The sequence below is a fragment of the Taudactylus pleione genome, unplaced genomic scaffold (assembly GCF_031769625.1).
Source record: "Taudactylus pleione unplaced genomic scaffold, aTauple2 ptg000201l, whole genome shotgun sequence".
Taxonomy (NCBI): domain Eukaryota; kingdom Metazoa; phylum Chordata; class Amphibia; order Anura; family Myobatrachidae; genus Taudactylus; species Taudactylus pleione.
Genome location: NW_028284603.1, coordinates 54,162,367 through 54,185,640, shown reverse-complemented (window position 1 = coordinate 54,185,640; position 23,274 = coordinate 54,162,367). Strand labels below are relative to the sequence as shown.

The following is a 23,274-nucleotide window of genomic DNA, read 5'->3' as shown; positions in this document are numbered from 1 at the left end:
CCCATAGTGATCCCCCAGGTCTGGACATCTTTAGGGGGGGTCCTACAATTAATTCCCGAAAATTCCTGTATTTTTTCGCCGATCGAAGTTTTGCCTGTTCCGGATTTCGCCTACTTCGGCATTGAATACGGGGAATAGCGGGCATGCGCGCGATACCTTTCCACCTGCAAAACAGGCGAAGGAGGCAAAAAGTCCAGCAGGCGAAAAGTCTGGACTTTTCGCCTCAAATTGAATACGGGCCTAAGTCTGCTGTGTGCTGTCAGCACACTGGACTGGAGAGAAGCTACCAGCAAGAAGAGACAGGTGGCTTAGCATGAGCTGGGAGAATATGTGCTTAGAAAGCTCAGTTCTCACTGCTACTGGTTGTTATTATGGGATGCTAATCATTTTTCTGACCACTTATTTTATATGAGATAAATATATTTGATACAGGAAGTTTTTGGACTCTTTCATTCAGCCTATATTATATACTATCTATTAATACTGTATTATATACACTATCCAGCGAATAAGGAGACCAATGTGTACATATTTATCCAAGGCTGGTACTAGGCTCTTCTGCAGCTACCCAGACTCCAGTACTTGCTTCAAAGCACCACAGAGACGGGAACTTGGATTGTGGAATGGTGCTCACATCCGAAGACAATAAACACATTTAGCTTAGTTGTGCTGACCCTACTGCTGTATCTAACGCCTCACTGGACCTGTATGCCTGATGTATTATAAATACATTGCACTTTGACTATAGCTTGTTACATATGAATTTTGCTCCCTCCATGGGCTCACTCTAAAATCAAGTACTTGGAAACCCCCTCTATAAATTCTGCATTTGCCCTTGGTGCCATTGCTTACAAAGTTTAATAATATTATTATTTCAAACTCTAATGCTGTGATTGTGCCGCAGGTTGCTTACTTTTGCTGCAACTAAAAGACATCTACTACCCACTATGAGGCCTCTGCAGTCTCAGTGGATGTACAGTGTGAACGGTATTGACCCTTTCACTACTGAAGACTAGGACTGGACCGATTCCTCCAGCACTGTCAGCATTTTTCTGGTTTTAGGAAACAGGTGGGAATCCAGGTGTGGGAGGGGGCTATTTGCTAAATGGGTGCAAGTTATATTAAGGAGAAGGTTCTAAAATGTTAACTCCCTTTCACAATTACTAGTGCTGGGTACACACTAGGATGACGTCCGGTCAGCAACACTTACCAATCAGCCGTAAAATGTGTCTGGGCTTACATCAAAACTGGGCGGGCAGTTGTGATGTCAGTGTTGGCGGTGCCTGCAGCAAGTATATGGGCGGTGCGGCGGGTCACCCGTACACACATGCAGATGGCTGTGTGTGCTGCAGGGCAGTTTTGAAAGAAATATCGGGTGTAAACAGCTGCCGATGCAAGTGCTAATATATATATCGATATATCAACAAGTGTGTACCCAGCATAATAGGGAAAAGTAAGTATTTTGTGAGAAATAACAGATTGTGAGAAATAACAGAAGCTAGGAGTACAAACAGAACTGGGACATCAGCAAAGAATAGTAGCTTTGGTTTAATAGAGTGCGGGAATAAACAACTAGACAGTATCCTTAAGATGAGACAAAACATTAGGAAAATTAGAGAATTTGCTTTTATAATTAGTGTGCGTAAATTAGTTCAAGTCCATCTGGATTGTTAAGCGGCTGCTTTATAAAATTTTGTTATGCGTTAGAAATGGATGATGAAATTTGGTGACTTCTTATGGCGCTCAGGTAAATAACAGAAACACAGAGGACCTGATTCAGACCAGCTCTCTAGCAAGCGGGCGCTCGCTACAGACGATGTTCGCTAATGTGCGCATGCATGTAGTTCACAGTACGAGCGATCAGAATGTGCTCGCTCGCCCTGCAAAGACAGCCCAGTGGAATGAGACACTGGAGAGGCCATTTATGGGTGGTAACAGGGGCAGGCCAGTAGTAACGGGGGAGTGGAGTTGCGGACGCAGACGTGCCAGATTGTTTTCACGCCGTTTCAGAGGCGTGCAAAATTAACAGGCAGCGTCATAGTACACGTCACCTGGTTGAATAATACACTGATGTGCTTGCAGTGCTTGCGGTAGGGTACAGTCAACCGCAAACGCTGCGGTCAGATCTGATGGAACCCGATGTACCGATGGTTGAATATACTTCCTGGAGATTACGTACGCTAGTAGGCGGCTAAAGACAGGCTGGAGGGCGTCTGTAAACTCAAAGTGATCGCTCGCCAAGACATAGTGGGCGTGCTTATGCCTTGCCGTGCAAGCGGCTGCCTTGACGTCACGAAGCTGAATTTCCATACGCTGGGAGCGAGCGGCCGCATCTAGCGAGCGGGTCTGAATCAGGCCCAGAGTCTCCAATAACCAGTTAGTGGCGACTGACTGACCACAGCTAGAGCCCAGTAACACAGTCCAGCAAAAGTTTATTTTGTAGGGCCTCCTTACTCTGCCCACGACGAAATTTATACCGAATCTTACTCACATCCCAAAATGTATCTGAAGTACCTGAACATCCAAATCATCTGAATTAATTAATATGTAAATATGAATACTTAAAGCAACTGGCGTTAGCTCTTGATGTACATAGTATAATAACCTTATCCCTATTCCACTATTATTGTCCTGGAATTTTAAGTCAATTCACCTGTCATTATGTTACCTATAATAATAAGATTCAGCTATTAGTGAAAACAGCTAGAAGGGACTGACATATATATATACTGTAAAATTCCAAGTTCAATGTACTTTCTCACACTTACATATAGTCCCATTGTGTGTGGGTTCTGGCTGATGGAAATGACAGACACTGGTACCAGAGCCTTTGCTACAACAATGTATGTAAACTGCAATATATACAATCTTTTATTGAAAATGTGCATGAAAAAAAATGTGCATGAAAAAAAAACTAGTGAAAGAAAAAACATTATAGATAAGCCCCTTAATTATTATATGGTCTAACTTTATGCTTGAACTCAAAAACAAACACATTTTTTTTATTAGAAAGTATGTGCACATGACAAATTGCATAACATAATATAGGTAAAAAGAAAAAAGAGGGAGTGCAAAAACTAGGGGACTAAGCGGAGGCTACAGAGAGGGGAGGGGACGATAACAAACTAGCTAAACAGGTAGTTTTTGTTCATGATTGGGACATTTGCCCAATTTTTTAAGGGGGTTATCACAATGCCACTGCTACACACCATGAAAGCAAGTGCTTGGGTATGTCTCATGCTGTGGAAACGGCTTCCGGACTATAGACAGACAGTAATTAGTTAGACAATGTATATATAGACACCAGATGTTAGACAAGGATAAAAGTTCAACACAGACAAAGTCAGACACACGAAAGTTAGACATGTAAAAAGTTTCACAGGTACAAAAGATCGACAGGGTCGAAAGTTTGACATGAAAAAGATCGACACAAAAATGGTCGACACTTTAAAAAAAAAATTGGGTTAGGCACTTACTGGAGGGTTAGGCACTTACCCAGACGGTTAGGGTTAGGCACCAGGAGGGAGGGTTAGGGTTAGAGTGAAGATTAGGATTATATAGAAAAAAAAATTGTCGACCATTTTTGTGTCGACCATTTTCATGTCGAACTTTTGACCCTGTCAACCTTTTGTACCTGTCTAGATTTAGTGCGTCTGATTTTTGTTTGTGTCTAACTTTTTTCCCTGTCTAACTATTGACTGTTTAACATCTGATGTTCTAGACATTGTCTAACTAATTACTGTCCATCTCTTATAGCACACCCATGGAAACACACCTGTCATTTAGATAATTATCCTGTTATATTAAATTTAAAAAACCAGTGACTTGTATTTCTGAATAAAGAATTATTGAAACGCTGTTACCGAACATTTCCCTCTTCACCCAAAGCTAAAACAAAAATCCCAACTTTTCTAACCTCACCCAGACGAGACAAGGCTCAGCAACCCAGTGCAGCTTCCTGAGCTAAAGGTCAGCCCCAAATGCGACACGCAGAGCTAGTTATACCATAACAAATAGTAAATTGTGTTGTAACTTGTCTAGTGGTGGAGAGCTTCACCCGAGCAAGCAATTTAGCACTGATCAACCAGACAAAACTGAAAAGACAAACTTAATTACAGAGTACTTCATTTTATAAATACATCAGCAGTGTATTTATGACTCCACAAACGAGTAATTCAAGAGCTCCCATGTTTCAGAATGTCCTAATAAATGATTATTACTACCTTTGGTGCTGATCAGTCTTACAGGGTGGACTGAATACATTAGCAGTGGCATAATCATTACTCCCACTCCTTCCTGATACACAAAGCTGCCCATATGTGGAAGACTTGCTGTATGATCAGGTATTTCAGTGTAACTAGCTGTTCAGTCACTGAAATGTAATGATGCTGAACTCTGTAATTACTTTGTCAGCACTGAATAAAGACAATCATTTTAGTGACAATGCTGAAATAAAGGATGGTATGTATGGGTTGAGTGCCCAGGGAGAACAGCAGTTTATATTCGCCAGGGTGACGCTAGGATAAAACAGTCATATATCATGGTCTATACCAGGAGATGTGGGGTGACAATTTTAGTAGTAAATGGTAAAGTTTCAGTAGCCAATTTCAACTAAATATTGCAGCTTAATGAAGTATCATATAATGTTTGTGTCTGGACACCTTGATAAAGACAGATGTGTTGAAACGCGTTGGTGGTTTGGAAGAGCAGTGGCCGGTAGATACCTTGGAAAGGAGCGGGTGCAACTGATGGGAAGGTGAAATTATTCCGGGTTTTTTGTACCCCCCATGCTTGTTCATGGGCCTTTCTGAAAGGGCTATTTATGGTACGAGGCCACTTCCACCTGTGTATTTTAATTATTGTGTGAATAAATTGCTATTTTTTATTACACTATGAGATGCTTCTCTTATAATTTCATGTGGATGTCATGACTGCTGGGATTTAAAACTGTGAAGTTAGTCATTGGAGGCTTACTCAACTAATATCCGTGCTGACTACACTAAAGCTTTATTAGAAATCGTATTCAACATTTACATCAGCTGCATAAGAAGATTCAAAGTATTTATTGACTATCTTTTGACTTATCTATGAATATTTCCCTGGTGGAGGAGCGCTTTATTAATTAATTCACTCACACTTACTATACTTGGACATTGCTTACATGGCCCCTCCATCCCCCATCGCACCTCTCTAAATGCGAGAAGCTGTAAGCACACAATGCAACTAAATCTACATACAGATGTAGGCGAAAGAAATGCTTGTGCACATAGACAGTATAAAAAAAAAGCATGTTTTGCACCAAAAAATAAGCTTACGTCCAAAATCGGCCCCATAGTGCTAAGTGTTCTGTCAATCTCATTGTTCCAGCATATTTCTTTGTTATTAATGGAACTTCACTTGACAGCCTTAAGGTCTTCTTCCTGCAGGATTAGAGGTGGCCTTTGTTGGAGAGTGCAGGTTTCTCATGGAAGGGGCTGTCCACTGTCCTGTAGGAATGGGATTGAAATGCCGGCGGCTGTTTAGCCAGTTCAAATACCGACAGCGGCTGCCCGAAGGGAGGAAATCCTGATAGCGACACGTAAGTAACCTAACCCTCCCTTAGGGGTGCCTAACCCTAACCTCCCCCCATAGTGCATAAACTGAACCCCCCTCCCCGCACCCCAAAACCTAACCCACCCGGTGGCACATAACCCTAACCCCCCCCTTCCCCTAGCCTAGCCCTCCCCGGGGGGGTGCCTAACCCTAAGTCCCCCCGTCAGGATTGTGACCGGCGGCCGATACCGACCTGTATGCTCATTTGTGGCAGATACATGCCCTCATTTTCATTGAATATCTCTCTTTAAAGTTATGTCTTTCCCCTGTACTTTTGAACCATATTTTTTGATGAGCAGACAGCTTTAATCCAACATGGAACTATGCATTGTATACAAGTGTATTTAGAAAGCAGCTTTGTGTGGTGTCCCAGGGCAATGACAACAAACAAATACCTGTTTTTATAAAGGCTAAATCATGCATGACATATAAAGCAAAAGTATTTAGTGAAATGATTGTTACAAGTCGCGGTCACGACTTGACCCTTTCTGACAGCTTTCCCAGGCAGGACGGGGTTACTCCTGTTGCTAGGCGATTGGCACGCCTCAGGAAGTGGTCTCATCCACAGGTGCAGCTTGATTAAGTGCTGCAGCCTATTTACACTCACTGAACTATTGCACCTGTGCCGACTATAACGTGTCTGTGGATTTCATCAGCTTAGCTGCATGGGCAGCTTTTGTTCTCTCCATGATATTGCTTTCATTCGGCTTTCCAGTCGACACCAAGCAGCTCCCGGGCTGTTCATAGCCGCATCTAGCAGCTCCCGTGCTGCCAACATTTGCCATATGGCTTCCTAGCCGCACCAAGTAGCTCCCATGCTACCACCAATCTCCAAATGGCTTCACAGCCGCATCTAGCAGCTCTCATGCTGCCAACGTTCATCATACGGCTTCCTAGCCGCACCAAGTAGCTCCCATGCTACCACCAAACGGCTTCCTAGCCACATCTAGCAGCTCCCGTGTTGCCAACGTTCACCATACGGCTTCCTAGCCGTGCCAAGTAGCTCTCAAAGCCATTTGCTAACCCTAGACTGTATATCTACGGCTATTGCTGCAATATCGGCACAGTTGCTGCACCGTTGGCTCTCAAAGCCATTTTCATACTCTAGACTGTTTATATTGCCACAACATCTGCACCATCGCCGCAACATCGGCACAATTGCCGCACCTTTGGCACACTTGCCACACCATCGGTATCACTGCCATATCATCGATGCAATTGCCAACTCATCAGAACCATTACCTGTATCAGCTCTAACTGTACACTTCATCTCTTGAATTCCCTTGTACCTCTGTGTGAGACTCTACTACCCCGAGCGGAAGTCCAGGCGGCCATCTAAGTACCAGTGAATGTATCATAGTTCTAAGGGAACAACGGGCGGTTGTTATTGGTGAAGATCTTGCTAGCCGAGTTCTAGGGGTCTCACATGGAGCAGGCACTGGGATTAATAACATCATAGTCGGCCCAAAACACAGGTACACTTGGAATTAGATACAGAAAGAATCATATCGGAGTTATAGCTTCTGCATCATGGAGCAGGGACAGAGTCCTGCCCAGGTGCTTGCAGCCCAGATCCAAACATCATTCACCTCCTGAGTCCTTGGATGATCTTATGCAACAGGCCATTAGGATAGACCGGCGGCTACGGGAACGTAAACGAGAACAAAATCTTCCTATCAAATCACCTCGTTCTCTGGATTGGGTTCCATCTCCGGTCACAGAGGACCTATGCAGATTGGGTCCTCTCGCCTATCATCAGTAGAGAGATGCAGAAGAGGGTCCCTTGGCCTCTGTATGTACTGCGGTGTCAAGGGACATACTGTGAATAATTGTCCACTCAGATTGGTAAAAAGACACTTGGGTCTGGCATCTATTACTTCCAAGAATTCTGTTTTAGTCCCAGCAGTCATCCAACTCTCTAATTCCACTTTGTCTACTTCAGCCTTCCTTGATAGTGGGACGGCAGGCAATTTTATGGATTTTCATTTCTTTCGCACTCTAGGAGTTTTAGCTGTCCCCTTGGAACAGAAAGTTTCGATCTGTGGTCTGGACAGAGATTTGATTTCTTCAGGACATGTGAAGTTTAAGACGCCTCCTCTATGTTTTTTGGTAGGGTCTTTACACTCAGAGACTTTGTTCTTTTACCTCTTAAATTGTCCTTTGGCTCCAGTCGTTCTAGGTCTTCCATGGCTTAGGGATCACAATCCTGTGATAAATTGTCAATCTGGTGAAATAATCAAATGGAGTCAGACTTGTCAGAATCATTGCTTAACTATGCCTATTCGGTCCGTACTTCCTACGATTTCTGAGACATCTCTGGCCATTCCGCTTCAGTACAGGGATTACGCTGATGGTTTCTCCAAAAAACTTGCGGATGTTCTTCCTCCACATAGGTCTTACGACTGTGCTATCAATTTGATACCCAACGCCAAATTACCCAAAGGCCAGTTGTATTCCCTCTCAATGCCGGAGGAAAAAGCTATGACAGAGTACATCAAAGATGCCTTGACTAAAGGATTCATCCGTCCCTCAAAATCACCACTGGGAGCTGTTTTTTTCTTTGTGGAGAAGAAGGATGGGTCTCTTCGTCCCTGTATTGACTACAGAGGACTCAACAACATTACGGTAAATAATTAATACCCGTTACCTCTCATTCCGGTATTGTTCGATCTGCTGCGTCAGGCTAATATCGTCTCCAAGATTGACCTCCAAGGGGCATATAACCTGATTCGAATCAAAGTTGGAGATGAGTGGAAAACGGCCTTCAGTACTCACTCCGGACAGTGGGCCTGATTCAGACCCGCTCGCGAGCGGGTCGATGTTGGCCCAGTGCGCACGACGGAGGCGGCTCCATCGTGCGCATGCGCGAGACCCGGATAGCGACGGGCAAGCCGTCGCTCCGGGTCTCACTACAAAGGGGGCGTGCTGTCGATGGTGAGTGACAGCACGCCCCCTTTGGTGGTCGTGCCGGGGGGTGGCTGCCCAGACGGAGGCGTTCCCATGGGAATGCCTACCATCTAGGGCCAGCCCCACTGACATCACAAGGGTCTCGTTGCAAGCCCAATGGTCGCGATGGTCTTGACCATTGCAACCACCTTCCTGGCCGCTCGCTATAGCTGTGGGTGGTCACCCACAGCTATACGAGTGGCCAGGAGGCCGCTATAAAAATTAAGAGGGACGGCCCTGATTCAGAGCGAGCGCTCTGTCAGAGCGTCCGGCTCTGAATCAGGGCCAGTATGCGTATCTAGTCATGCCTTTTGGCTTATCTAACGCTCCAGCGGTTTTCCAGGACCTGATTAATGACGTTCTTCGTGACTTTTTGGGGGTATTCGTGGTCGTATACATAGACGACATTCTCATTTTCTCCCAGTTACTGGACCAACATCATCAGCACGTATGTCAGGTTCTTCAAAAATTGCGGGAGAACCGTCTGTACGCCAAGTTGGAAAAATGTGACTTTACGTCACTCAGGTCTCTTTTCTGGGATATACCATCTCATCCTAGGGATTTCCATGGATCAAGGGAAAGTCGAGGCTATACTTAAGTGGGACCAACCAACTTCCCTTAAAGCTATCCAGCGTTTCCTCTGTTTTTCTAATTATTATCACTGATTCATAAAATCTTTTTCCAGCATAGTGGCACCCATTGTAAATTTGACCAAGAAAGGAGCAGATACCTTTAACTGGCCAATCGAGGCGATCAACTCTTTTAAAACTCTCAAAGTTGCTCAAGCTCAAGCACCTCCTCAAGCACCTGCTCTTCGACATCCCGATCCTGACCTTCCTTTTATTGTAGAGGTAGATGCCTCAGAAGTAGGAGCAGGAGCCATTTTGTCACAGAAAGACCTGACAGATAGTAAGTTGCACCCATGTGCATTCTTTTCTCGAAAATTTTCCTCTGCTGAATGCAATTATGATATAGGAAATCGAGAGTTGCTAGTTATTAAATGGGCTTTCGAGGACTGGAAACACTGGCTGGAAGGGGCCAAACACCAGATTTTGGTTCTTACTGACCACAAGAACCTATCCTATATTCAGTCTGCTAAAAGGTTGAATTCCCGGCAAGCACGTTGGGCATTATTTTTTACCCAGTTCAACTTCCCTATCTCCTTTCGTCCTGGTTCAAGATCATCAAGGATAACGCCCTATCCAGGAGATTTGAACCAGTACAGCAGACGTCCAGGTCAGACGAAGCTATCATCCCAGACTCTTTCTTCCATTGTGCCCTCACTCGTAATCTGGCAGACCTGATTCGGGCATCTCAAATCAGTCACCTCCAGAGAAGCCTTCTGGTCATTTGTTTGTGCTAAAGAAGTTTAGAAGAGCAGTTCTGCTGGATTTTCACACTGGTCGAGTATCTGGTCATCTATGTATCAGTAAGACTTCGCAGTTACTCTCCCGTTCTGTTTGCTGGGCGTCATTGACTAAAGATGTGCGTGAATTTGTCTTGGCATGTGAGGTATGTGCCCGGAATAAGACACCTTGGACAGCTCCTTCGGGTCTGTTACTTCCACTTTCCATGCCCAGGAGATCCTGGACTCACATCGCCATGGATTTCATCGTTGATCTCCCAATATCTGCTCGATGTTCTGTTATCTGGACGGTGGTGGACCGATTTAGTAAAATGGCACACATCATACCGTTGCAAAAACTTCCTTCTGCTAAGGAACTTTCCAGCCTGTTTCTCCAACACATTTTTCGGGTACACGGTTTACCAATGGATATTGTGTCGGATCGAGGATCACAATTTGTGTTCTGTACTTCTCTGGGCATTGATCTTAGGGCCTGATTCAGACCCACTCGCGAGCGGCTGTCCGCTCGCAAGTGGGTCGATGGTGTGCACTGCGCATGCGCACGACGGAGGGTGCTCCGTCGTGCGCATGCGCGAGACGCGACGAGCGAAGGACTTTCCTTCGCTCGTTGTGTTTGATCAAAGGGGGCGTGCTGTCGATGTTGATTGACAGCACGCCCCCTTTGGTGGGCGTGCCTGCCAGACGGAGGCGTTCCCAAGGGAACGCCTACCGTCAGAAGCCGGCCCCACTGACATCACTAGTGATGTCAGTGGGAGTGATTTTGGCTCTGATAGAGCCAAAATCACTCCTGGCCTTGCGGTTGAGAAACTCAACTGCAGGCTTCTGCTCGCACTGGCGATGGTCGCGATGGTCAAGACCATCGCGACCATCATCCTGCACGCTCGTATAGGCTGTGGGTGGTGACCCACAGCTATACGAGCGTCCAGGAGGACGCTCCATATTTATGGAGGTGGGCCCTGATTCAGAGCGAGCGCTCTGGTCAGAGCGTCCGGCTCTGAATCAGGGCCTTAGTCTTTCTTCAGGTTACTATCCGCAGCCCAATGGACAGACTGAGCACGTTAATCAGTGTCTGGAACAGTATCTACCCTGTTATGTTTCCAAGTGTCATAATGATTGGGTATCACATCTGCCACTTGCAGAGTTCGCTTTTAATAATTCATGTCACTCTGCATCTTCAGTATCCACATTCCTCTGTGTTACAGGGCAACATCCGAGGTCAAATGCCTTCGACTACGGATCACCAGCTTCTTCTTCTGTCTCTCGGCTCTGACATATTTGGGGCAAGGTTCATCAAAGCCTTTGGAAGGTATCTCTCCACTCCAAAGAATCTGTTGACATGCATCGGAGGTCGTGTTGTTTAAGAAAGGTGATTTGGTTTGGCTCTCCACCAAAAATCTCAAGCTCCATCAGCCTACACAGAAGTTGGGTCCTAGATTTATTAGTCCATTCCGAATTATTTCACAGGTGAACCAAGTAGCCTTCAAACTTCAATTGCCCAACTCGCTTATACTTTCCATTGTTCTTTGCTTAAACCATTCTTCTCGTCAGCAAAATTCAAATCTAGGTTCTCGCCCAGGCCTGCTTCAGTTATGGTCCGGGGTCAACATGAATTCATTGTGGAGAAAATTTTGGACTCTAGATTATCCAGGGGTCGTCTGCAATTCTTAGTCCACTGGAAGGACTATGTGCCGAAGGAACGCTGATACTGCATTACATGCTCCCAGGTTGAGAAGATATTTCTTTCAGGATTTTCCGGACAACCCCGCGTCAAGGGGGGGTACTGTTACAAGTCGCGGTCATGACTTGACCCTTTCTGACAGCTTTCCCAGCCAGGACGGGGTTACTCCTGTTGCTAGGCGATCGGCACGCCTCAGGAAGTGATGTCTCATCCACAGGTGCAGCTTGATTAAGTGCTGCAGCCTATTTATACTCACTGAACTATTGCACCTGTGCCGACTATAGCGTGTCTGTGGATTTCATCAGCTTAGCTGCATGAGCAGCTTTTGTTCTCTCCATGATATTCTTCCATTCAGCTTCCCAGCCGACACCAAGCAGCTCCCGGGCTGCCATCGTCCTCCAAATGGCTTCCTAGCCATATCTAGTGCCTCTGGTGCTGCCAACATTCACCATACGGCTTCCTAGCAGCACCAAGTAGCTCCCATGCTACCACCATTCTCCAAACGGCTTCCTAGCCGCATCTAGCAGCTTCCATGCTGCCAACATTCACCATACGGCTTCCTAGCCACACCAAGTAGCTCTCAAAGCCATTTGCTAACCCTAGACTGTTTATCTACAGCTATTGTTGCACCATCGCCGCAACATCGGCACAGTTGCCGCCCCGTTGGCTCTCAAAGCCATTTTCATACTCTAAACTATCTACGGCTATTGCTGCAACATCTGCACCATTGCCGCAACATCGTCACAATTGCTGCACCATCGGTATCATTGCCATATCATCGATGCAATTGTCAACTCATCCGAACAATACCTGTATCAGCTCTAACTGTACACTTCATCTCTTGAATTCCCTTGTACCTCCATGTGAGCGTCTACTCCCCCGAGCGTAAGTCCAGGCAGCCGCCTAAGTACCGGTGAACGTATCATAGTTCTAAGAGAACAATGGATGGTTGTTATTGGTGAAGATCTCGCTAGCCGGGTTCTAGGGGTCTCACATGGAGCAGGGAGTGGGATTCATAACAATGATATACGATACTGTGCAAAAGTTTTAGGCAGTTGTGGATAACATCCTGCAAAGTAAGAATGCTTTCAAAACTAGAATAGTTTATTTTTATCAGTTAACAAAATACAAAGTGAATGATCAGAATTCTAAATCAAATCAATATTTGGTGTGACCACCATTTACCTTCATATCGATTTGATTTAGATTTCTCTTCTGTTCATTCACTTTGCATTTTGTTAATTGATAAAAATAAACTATTAACACTTTTTGAAAGCATTCTCACTTTGCAGCAATATTTTCCACACCTGCCTAAAACTTTTGCACAATACAGTACATTATAAGTATACATACAGTACACACAGTTGCATGCATTTTGCTTTTGCCCCATGTGCCTGGAGAGACTGATAACGTTCAAGAGCAGTACTGTAAGGGTGTGCAGATGCAAGTTAGCCCAGAGCCAGATTAAGAGGGGGGGGGGGCAAGTACCCACAGGCCCCCATCTCTAAAGTGGCCCTCCGGCCGCAGCTGCAATGACCCAGCTCTTGCGCTGATGTTCAGTGACGATTCTGCTTGTCTCCAGCCTCTAGTGCTCTGCCCAATCAGCTAGTTTCCACAGCTCTGATATGAACCAATCGGAATTCAGAATGGCGAAAGCAGGTGTGGTTTAAGAGAGGAGGGGGCCAGTGTGCAGACTACTCCGGGCGGGGCCCCTCTTCTCTGTGGAGCAATAGACTCTGGCATTGTGCCACAGTATACTGCGCATGCCAAGGTCTCTGGTAACATGGTGCCCACACAATGGTCCCGGAGACACCTCTACTATGTATACGCAGACCTCTGGGAAAATGCCCGCCGCGTCATTCTCCCATTGATTTGCGCTGCTACTGCAGCACCGACGCAAGGCTCCGGACGGGAAGTATTAATAATGGGTGCAGGGTGTGCGGTGCACATGTGCCTCTCTGGCCCAGAGGCCCGTGTGCACGGCACACCCTGCACCTGTTATAGATACGCTAATTGGCAAAAGTGACCAATAGGACAGCGGAAGGGCGGATGTAAGGACTTATGGGACAGGTTATGCAGGGAGGTGGGGGACAGAGAAGGGGTGTGAAGTGGGAAGCATGGAAAAGGGAGATGAACAAGGTCAGAGAGCTGCTGCTGGGCCAGAGAGCTGCTGGAGACGAACCCTTGCACTGCCTGAGAGGAGGCTCCGGTGTCTGCCCCCGTTGAAGGAGAGCAAGTACGGCCTGAGCTGCTGCTGCCTCATGGAGGTGTGTGTGTGTGGGGGGCACACACACAGAGGGCACAGCCAAGGGGGCTGTGCTGACAAGAAGGGGAGGGCCTCCCTATCCTAAGTTCCCAGGACCCCCTGAAGCCTTAATCCAGCCCTGAGTAGTCTATAGGACCTTTCAGATGCATCTTATTTTGAGTTGCACGGATCCTGAAATCCATTTGCTATGACACATAGATTTTAAACCTATATAAATGTGGTTCAAGATTTAATGTTAATGATTATTTTCAACTAAATGTATAATATAGAGTGATGAAGTACATATTTTACATATCATGATTGAATTACATACCCTCAGAGCATCCATGACATCAGGCTGTTCCATGAGTCTTGGGAATGTGGCCAGCACAGGGTTGCAAATCAAATCTGAAATGAAGAGCAATATTAAATAACACTCAATTGTGTGTAATTTCACTTATTGTTGATCAGACTGCAAGTGAATAGGAGTCTATGTGTCAGGCACATCCTAGGCCTATAGACAACACACAGAATCTAATCTATTATCTGAGCACAATTATTATGGTGTGCAATTGCATGTAAGATTGATTAGACAGCCATCACTCTCAGAACTTACATTGTTTGTCATATGTACATATTCAGATAGTCTATGTGTGTATGATGACAGGTTAACCATTGGATTTTATTGAATTATGTCCGTTTTACCCCGGATACATATCCAGGATTTACTTATATGTAAAAGAATATTATGTATTTTTATTAAAATATATTTCTACTATCAGTTTTCTCATCTCATTGGTCCGGGATAGACGATCGGCGCTATTATTGTACTATATTATTCCTTCAAGTTGTTTAAGTTGTAAAATAAAATGTAATTCATAGACTTGCCAGTTTTGCAATAATTAATTTATTATTAAGAGCTTTTTTCACAGATTATGTAATTTACCGATATGAACACAAGCAATTTTGCCAAATAAGTTACAAAAAAGACAATGTAATGACATGCAAATAAGTAAGTATATGTATGTGTGAATAGCAATTTTATGCAGCCCTGTACACACAGTGCATTTACGAAGTGCTAAACATCAGCTCTGTTGTGCAAAACCAGATTTGGACAGAGCAGAGTGAGGGCAATCTTTACCAAGCACAGAGACTTGTATGCCTGGTTTTGCAGAGCAGGGCAAACACAAGATGTCTTTCTGGAAACTGAAACTAGTGAGATAAAGGAGATAAGGGAGTGGTGGGGGGACAGTTGTAGGAGGAGCATGGCTTTTTCCACAGAGTAAAAGGACTTGACTTTAGCCCCAGGCCCCAGCATAGAGCTGGAATAATTTGGGTGTTGTTCTATACTTTTAGTGAGATTCATTTTGCAACACAATGTTGAGCGGAGAAGCAAATTTCTAGATGAACTTCCTGTAATATAATAAAACCTTGTAAACACACAAAATTGATAGCTATAACAAAGACAGTCTAACAGTCTGCACAGCCGCTATTTAAGACTAAATAAGGCTAAATAAAACGCAGTACTTTAGGAGAATACCTGAGAAGTTTGTTTTATTGGAAGGGTTAGGGCCTACAGAGGAAGGAGGCCGGAACTTAATGAGACGTTTACACTTTTTGCATTGCGCCTATGGAGGATTTTCCACCTTTCTGCAACCTAGGCATACTTCTAAATTGCTGAGATGTCTCTTGCGAGTGAGGGGTAATCACGTACCCTAATGTGTCCTGAGAGTTTGTTAAGACACATCTGTGCTAAAGCAAGTTTTTCACGCCTCCCTCATCCCCACCCCGGGTGCTTTATAAATGGCTTCCAGGGGTGAGAAAAACCTCAGCAGCAAAGCCAGGGCTGCCATCAGAAATTGTGTAGTCCAGTTTAAATGAAAATATTTAGGGTCCCCCCTAGTCCTCTGTGTCTTCAACCTCTCCTATGCCATAAACAAAACATATGGCCCACACTGGCACAGAAAGACATACATAAGAAAGAAAACTAAGAATAACATCCACTATGCAGGAATTTGTCAATAAAAGAGCCTGGCTGTGGCATAAAATTAGAACGCCAGGCTTGTTCATTCTACTGAGAGGTAGTTTATAAGCACTTCAGTTTCTGGGGAATAAACTTCCATCTTACAGGGTGTCTCTGTTACTGACTGAGTTGTACAACCGGCAGCCATTTTTCTGAAGACAAAAAATGCACTTAAACCTATGCAGATCACTCAGCGAATAAGGCTTCAATGAAGTGATGGACAAGGTCCCCATCACCAGCTCTCCCTGACAGCATAGGCTCCTTAAATGTATATCCCTCTAATGACTCTGGCGAATGCGTTAATATTAATGACTTTTTCAAAAACGTATACACTGCAAAATGACTCAAATATCATTATCAAAGCAGACTGAAACAAATATTGTGACCTTTGCCTTAGTAGTGAAGAAAAATAACTAAATAATGCAAGTTGTGTACATTCATCAGGTTACATGAACCCAAGAAATGGTCACTTTATCAGATCTGGTAATTTACAGTGTTATGAAGTTATTATTAGTCCATTGGGTGACATAGCAGTGTTGCATGAAATAAACACAATATCCAAACTCAAGACATATATGTACAACAGACAAAATATAAATGTAATATAAATATATAAAATAAAAAAAAATTAAAATGCAATGCTGATATCAAATCTGGATATTTGCAAGCACATACAGGTTGAGTCTCCGATATCCAAAATGCTTGGGACCAGGGGTATTTTGGATAATGGAATATTCCGTATTTTGGAATAATTGCATATCATAATGAAATATCTTGGGAATGAGACCCAAATATACACACAACATGCATTTATGTGTTATATATACCCTATACACACAGTCTGCAGGTAATTTTATACAATATTTTCAATCATTTTGTGGCTCAAACAAAGTTTGTGTACATACATACATACAATTCAGTTATGTTTTATATACACCCTATACATACAGCCTGAACGTAATTTTATGCAATATTTGTAATAATTTGTGCCTTAGATACAGTTTGTGTACATTGAACCATCAAAAATCAAAGGTTTCAATTTCTCAGTCATGCCAAAATAATTCCGTATTTCGGAATATTCTGTATTTCGGAATATTTGGATATGGGAGACTCAACCTGTATATACAATATGCAAGTAATAACTATCTACATCTACTTTATATGTCCTAAAATATTTACACATCTACAAATAGCTATAAATATGACTCTTCGGTCACAAGAGCAGGTGCTGTAAATATAGCTATAATAGCTATATTTACAGCATCACCATAGCTATAAGAGATTTAAAGTATCTGCTGACGTGTTCCATCAAGTTGTGATTAACTTGTGGATTGATTCCTTACACACCACACCAATGATAATATTCATACATTATAATTTAACTAAAATGGACAATGGATAGCATAGAACTAACTCTAATGACTAATTTAAAAGCTGTAATCCAAAATAAACGGAAGAAATTGATCCTTGCTATGTTAGCAAGGGATCATCGCTATTCAGTACAATACTACTGGTGAGCCATTGGTGAGGTCACAGGTCACTAATGTCATCATGCCAGGCCACGATGATGCAATTAGAGGGAGACGTTTGTGCTGCACCACAGAAAATAAATCTGTAGTGCTGAGGATGGGATGAGGAGGGTGTGAAAGTCCCCTATCTCCCCCATCCTGGCACCTAGAAACATGGGGACGGCCTTGTTTGAAAAAGGAGTCTCCTGTTTCAAATGATCTATGGCCCTCATTCAGACCCACTCGCGAGCGGCTGTCCGCTCGCAAGTGGGTCGATGGTCTGCACTGCGCATGCGCACGACGGAGGGAACTCCGTCGTGCGCATGCGCGAGACGCGCCGAGCGAAGGACTTTCCTTCGCTCGGAGTGTCTCATCAAAGGGGGCGTGCTGTCGATGTTGACTGACAGCACGCCCCCTTTGGTGGGCGTGCCGGGGGCATGCCTGCCAGACGGAGGCGTTCCCAAGGGAACGCCTACCGTCTGAAGCCGGCCCCACTGACATCACTAGTGATGTCAGTGGGAGTGATTTTGGCTCTGATAGAGCCAAAATCACTCCTGGCCTTGCGGTTGAAAAACTCAACCGCAGGCTGTTGCTTGCAGTGGCGATGGTCGCGATGGTCAAGACCATCGCGACCATCATCCTGCACGCTCGTATATGCTGTGGGTGGTGACCCACAGCTATACGAGTGTCCAGGAGGATGCTCCATATTAATGGAGGTGGGCCCTGATTCAGAGCGAGCGCTCTGGTCAGAGCGTCCGGCTCTGAATCAGGGCCTATGGCCCATTATTAGTTATTGGCTGAAGCTCACCTAATCAGACAATATCACCCTTCACTGTGAAAAACATTACGTTTTTTACAGAAGGGGGGAATGCGGTAAATGTGCCCTATCTAACCCATACAGGCATGTAGACACATAGGGGCACCCTCGTTTTAAAAAGGATTCAAAATGTAGTGCCTTGTTGGGCAACCATGTCAATCCTAGACATGGTATAATGAAAAAATAAATGCATTTTTATTTTCAAGTGCAGATTTTATTCAGAAAACCTGTGTGTGGTATATGCTTTTTGCTATTTTGGAAAGGTGAATTAATGCAAAAACAAGAATAACAAAGTATTTTTTGGCCATTTTGGATAGATTTTGTTTCCAATATAGGACGCATAAACAAACTAAGACAATTCAAAGTCTTACGAAAAGAAACAAAGTATACACTTCACTGGGTACTGATATTGGTGTTGAAGGCGTAAAAAGTGTAAAAATAGGCTCAGCACAAGGGCGATACAAAGGGGCTAAACCAAACAGCTTCATGTTTTACATGTCTAATCATTGTGGCTTGTACATGTAATATCGCCATGTTTCCTCTACTATTGTTAACTATTTGCATCTTCTAATGTGTTCTGACTAAGCTCATCTAATTGGTTTCTCACTGGACTGAGAGCTGGTTACTAAGCATTATCTTAGTATATGATCATGATCATATTGCTGTCATGAATAGATGCACCAGATCAGCAATGATGTTCAGATGTCAAGTCTCATTCAAAAGCCCCTCTGTTTGTATCAAGGGATCAAATGTGTGCCACAAATACACATGCCAACCAAATACAACACTACCAGCAGAACTCCGCATTCTGTGACAAATGGCATGGTGGATCCACGGGCATGTGTGGTTTTTTTTGTTTCATTCTGGTTCTCTCATAAATGTGAAGCATCAGGACACAGTGTTCATCGGGCAAAGCAATTTTTCCACTCCTTCAATATTGAGGGGTCTATTTACTAAGCAGTGTTAGAATGACAGAGTGAAAAGTGATAAGAAAGTGATAAGGTGCCAGCCAATCAGCTCCCAACTGTCATCTCACAGGCTGTGTTTAAAAAATGACAGTTGGGAGCTGATTGGCTGGCACCTTATCACTTTTCACTCTGTCTCCTAACACTGCTTAGTAAATAGACCCCTCAGTGTTTGTTTGCCTGCCTAAGTCCACTGTGACCGAACCTTCGTGGTGTCACCTGTAGGACTCTCTGTTCCCTTTCTTCCCAATCCACATCCCTCATTGTATTTAATAATTGTTATATAAAATTTGATATCATTGTTGTATACAGATATGGAAACATTGTTATGATTGTAATTTCACTGTTGGTGACAAATAAAAAAAGATGAAATTATAACAAACTAGATGGTGTCATCAGCTGCCATACTCCATTAGTGCAGAGTATGGTAAGTTCCTGGTTTAGACATGCCTCTTTCATCATCGCTGTTCCATTGGCGCTCAAAGCTTCTATTAGAAGATAACTAATAGATGCACACCAAGAGGATGGTGCAGCGTTAAAAGCAACTCCGTTTGCGGAGTGTACCTTGTGCATGCTCCAGAGCCAAGCATACACAACTGCAGACAACTCAGAGTGCTATACAAACCAAACACACCTGCTCTTGTGACCGAAGAGTCATAATTGGGCTTTAACGGGGCATGCTCACATACGACGGGAGTGCAATAAGTTTCTGTATATGAGTGCATAGGTAGAGTAGATACAATCTGACTGTCTGGTTGTGAACTGTAATCTCAGTGCACAGAACCGTATATAAGCAGCAGTGCACATCGAAGAAATCAGCTTGTTCACGTCCTTCAAGAAACCCGTTATGGAGCTCAACGGAGGCCATTAGAGAGCCATAAAATTCTATGTCTACAAGAGTGGTCTGTGACAGTAGGAGAGTTTTGACCGACTGCTTTGTGGAGGAAGCATCATCCCGAACCACTGTGTTTGAGTGGTTTGCAGAAGTTCAGTGTGGAAGACGGTCCCTGGAAGATGAGGAGCGCTGCGGTAAACCTGTGTCCGCCATCACCAAGGATAATGTTGCTTCCGCAAGGGCTATAGTTGAGGTAGATGCCAGGGTGAACTTGGCCCATTTAGAGGAGGAGATAAGCATCTCACCAGGATCCATCTGCTCGATAATCTGCGAAAAGCTTGGCCTGAGCAAGGTTTCTGCACGCTGGGTGCCCCATCAGCTGATTCAAGAGCAGAAGGAGGCTCGGGTGACTTTAAGCCACAACATGCTGGTCAGGTTTGATGGCGGTTGCTCAAACTCTGTCTGGGAGATCTTCAGTGACAATGAATTCTGGATCTACAGTTTCAATCCCGAGACCAAACAACAGTGGGCCCTGTGGACCCCAGTTGGAGGTATGCCACCACAGAAGTTCCGACATGAGCGAGGCATGGCCAAGCAGATGGTGGCTGTTTTTGTGGCCAAGATTGGTCACTCGTACCACTCATGCTGCAGCGCACCGCCACTGTGGACTTGTACTCCAACTAATGCCTTCCGCAAATGCCTGAAGCCATTTCCAGGCGCAGTCTAAGAACTTGTCCTTGTGGTGCCCTTCTCCATCTCGACAATGCACCTGCCCATAAGTCCTGGAAAGTGGTGGATTTTCTACCCCATGAACGCATCCAGGAGCTTGGTCATATACCATACAGCCCAGAGCTTGCCCCCTGCGACTTCTTCGTGTTCCCACAAATCAAGCGCTAGATGTGTGGGATTCCTTTTGTCACCGGAAGCTGCAGTGGAGACCTTCATCCAGCATGTAGAAGACATATCTGCTTCAGACTAGTCCAGCTGCTTCACCAAGTGGTTTGAGCACACGCAACTTTGCATAGACTCCTCTGACGAATACTTTGAAAAAACCTAATGTTCTCTTTGTTTGTAAATATACTTTTTTTGCATCCGGAAACGTATTGCACACACCTCGTAGGCTAAGCTCAAAGAGGGTGCCCGCATTACAGATTAATATGCCTATTTTAAGATGAATCAGTGCGCACGGATGATGATAGCTATGAAACCAAGCATCTGGGTAGGTGGTGGTCCAGCCGCAGAGATGCGCACAGCTCTACACATGGGATAATGGGCCTGATTCAGAGCCACACGCTATTTGCGCTCGCTCGCTCAGAAAAAGGGGCCGGCTATTTAAATTGAGCGCTCGCTCTTTGCGGTCTGTTGACGCCTCTATGTCTGAGCGAACGAATGAAACATGCGCTCGCTATTTTGTAAAGACGCCCCCTGGCCGCTCGCATCCTACGTCATCTCCGCTATTTATTTGATTAATCGAGTACATCGAAAGGCATCTGAACTGCTCGCAGTGCTTGTGGTAGGTTTATCCTACCGCAATCATGCGAACAGTTCAGGCTAAGAGACAACCAAGTGACGTGGTCGATGACGCTGCTTTGTTAATTATGCACACCCTTAAAACGCCCGTTTTGACCGTTTGGCACGCCTGCGTTCGGATCTCCACTCCCCGTTTTCAAGCACCTTCCCCTGTTAGCACCCACAAACGCCTCATCCTGTCACTCAAATTAGCAGGCACTCGCTATTTGGCGAGCGCTCGATTTCCGATCACACTGACTGGTTGGCGCATGCGCATTACGACCCATACGCATGCGCAGTTGTGCGAACATCGCTCGGAGCGAACGAGCGGCCGCTTACGAGCGGCTCTGAATCAGGCCCAATATACACATTTAGTCCTGTGAGTGCAAACTGAGAGCAATTACCACTTTATACCAACCTTACATGTGAAAACAGCAGTCTGCTATCAAAAATAAATGTACAAACATGTTTATCCTAAATAAGGTTAATTATTATAATTATAGACGTCAAGATATAGAGGCTGTGTAACCATACATTTAATCATCGAATATTCTAATGTGACTGGGGCTCATTATAAATGATCTATTAGCAAAGCTGATTTATTCATGGGATTCTAATTTGCAAGCTGTCTAACCCTATTAGATTCATATAGTTGTCAGTGACAACATGTATTGGCAGGCTTGGCCAATTCTCATAATATAAATGAAGGTGGAAAGTAGCATTCCCACACTGACAGAACATAATGGGCAATGCCTTTTATATAATGTGTTAAAAAAATGTTGTTTGCAGCATCACAAGAGCAGTGTTTTGTGGTGCGATCCTGTATTCTGAGCCTTCAAGAAACTATGCTTTAGTTCACCTACTTTTTGCTGTATCCAAGGGTAAAAAATCCATACTGTTCCTTACCACTGTGTTTTGCACGTAAGTTTGATCTAATATTAAAAGACCTTTGGGGTAAAATAACCAGCAAGCTACCGCTTCTAGGCAGGTTTGACCCCAAAATTAAAAACCACACTTATATTAAACACAAAACATGGCTTGTTTTCCTGTTAATATCAGTGTCACTTTAAATTTCGGGGTCAAACCCATCTAGAAGTGTCAGCTTGCAAAGGACGCTGCATAGTAAATGTACTCTTTTGCTGCATTCATAAATGTATATAATTTTGTAGCCTACATGTCCGCAAGGACATTTCAAGGTCTATAGCTGGGTACACACTGGACATGATTCAGAGAGGTACGCAATCCTGATGGTTTGCGTACATCGTTTCTTGTACATCTCCGATTTCTGGAGGTTTGCAGATGCGTGTGAGCAGTTTTGCGGTTTTGCGCATCTGAGGGATGGATCCTGCATCTTCGCACGCTGTGCCCCCAAGCTGCAGCATGATTGGCATGCTGTGGCCATTTGGGGACGGAGAGGGGGCGTGGTTGGTCTGCATTTTTCGGAAACGGGGGTGTTTCGCTACCATTTTTTTTCGGAGAGAGGCGGGCCAGGGTCTGTGTCTTCCGACACTGACTTCCGGACCCCGGGCTGTGCAGGTACATTGTGGAATCTGAAGCTTGCTCAGAATGGGCAGACGACGTGCTGTTGTTACATAAAGCATGTACCGATACATCACACAGTCGTATGCTGGATCGTGTAGTGTGTACGGCGACTTGATGTATTGTTACGTCGCATTGCTGAGTCGTACCTTTGTTAGGTGTGTACCCAGCTTATGTCACACCTACCATATATGGAAGTATCTATGTAAAATCTATCTGCCTAGTTGTGCAGGCTGGTGGATGCTACAGGA

The 23,274-nt window shown here is 44.5% G+C and overlaps 1 protein-coding gene across 1 annotated transcript in view; it reads right to left on the bottom strand.

The window, feature by feature from the left end:
- The window catches only part of NPHP1 (nephrocystin 1), a 108,094-nt gene that overhangs the window by 10,639 nt on the left and 74,181 nt on the right, over positions 1-23,274 (bottom strand). The window contains exon 19 of the mRNA XM_088477609.1: positions 14,162-14,235. Coding sequence (XP_088333735.1) covers positions 14,162-14,235 — 74 coding nt within the window. The remainder of the gene's footprint in view (positions 1-14,161; positions 14,236-23,274) is intronic.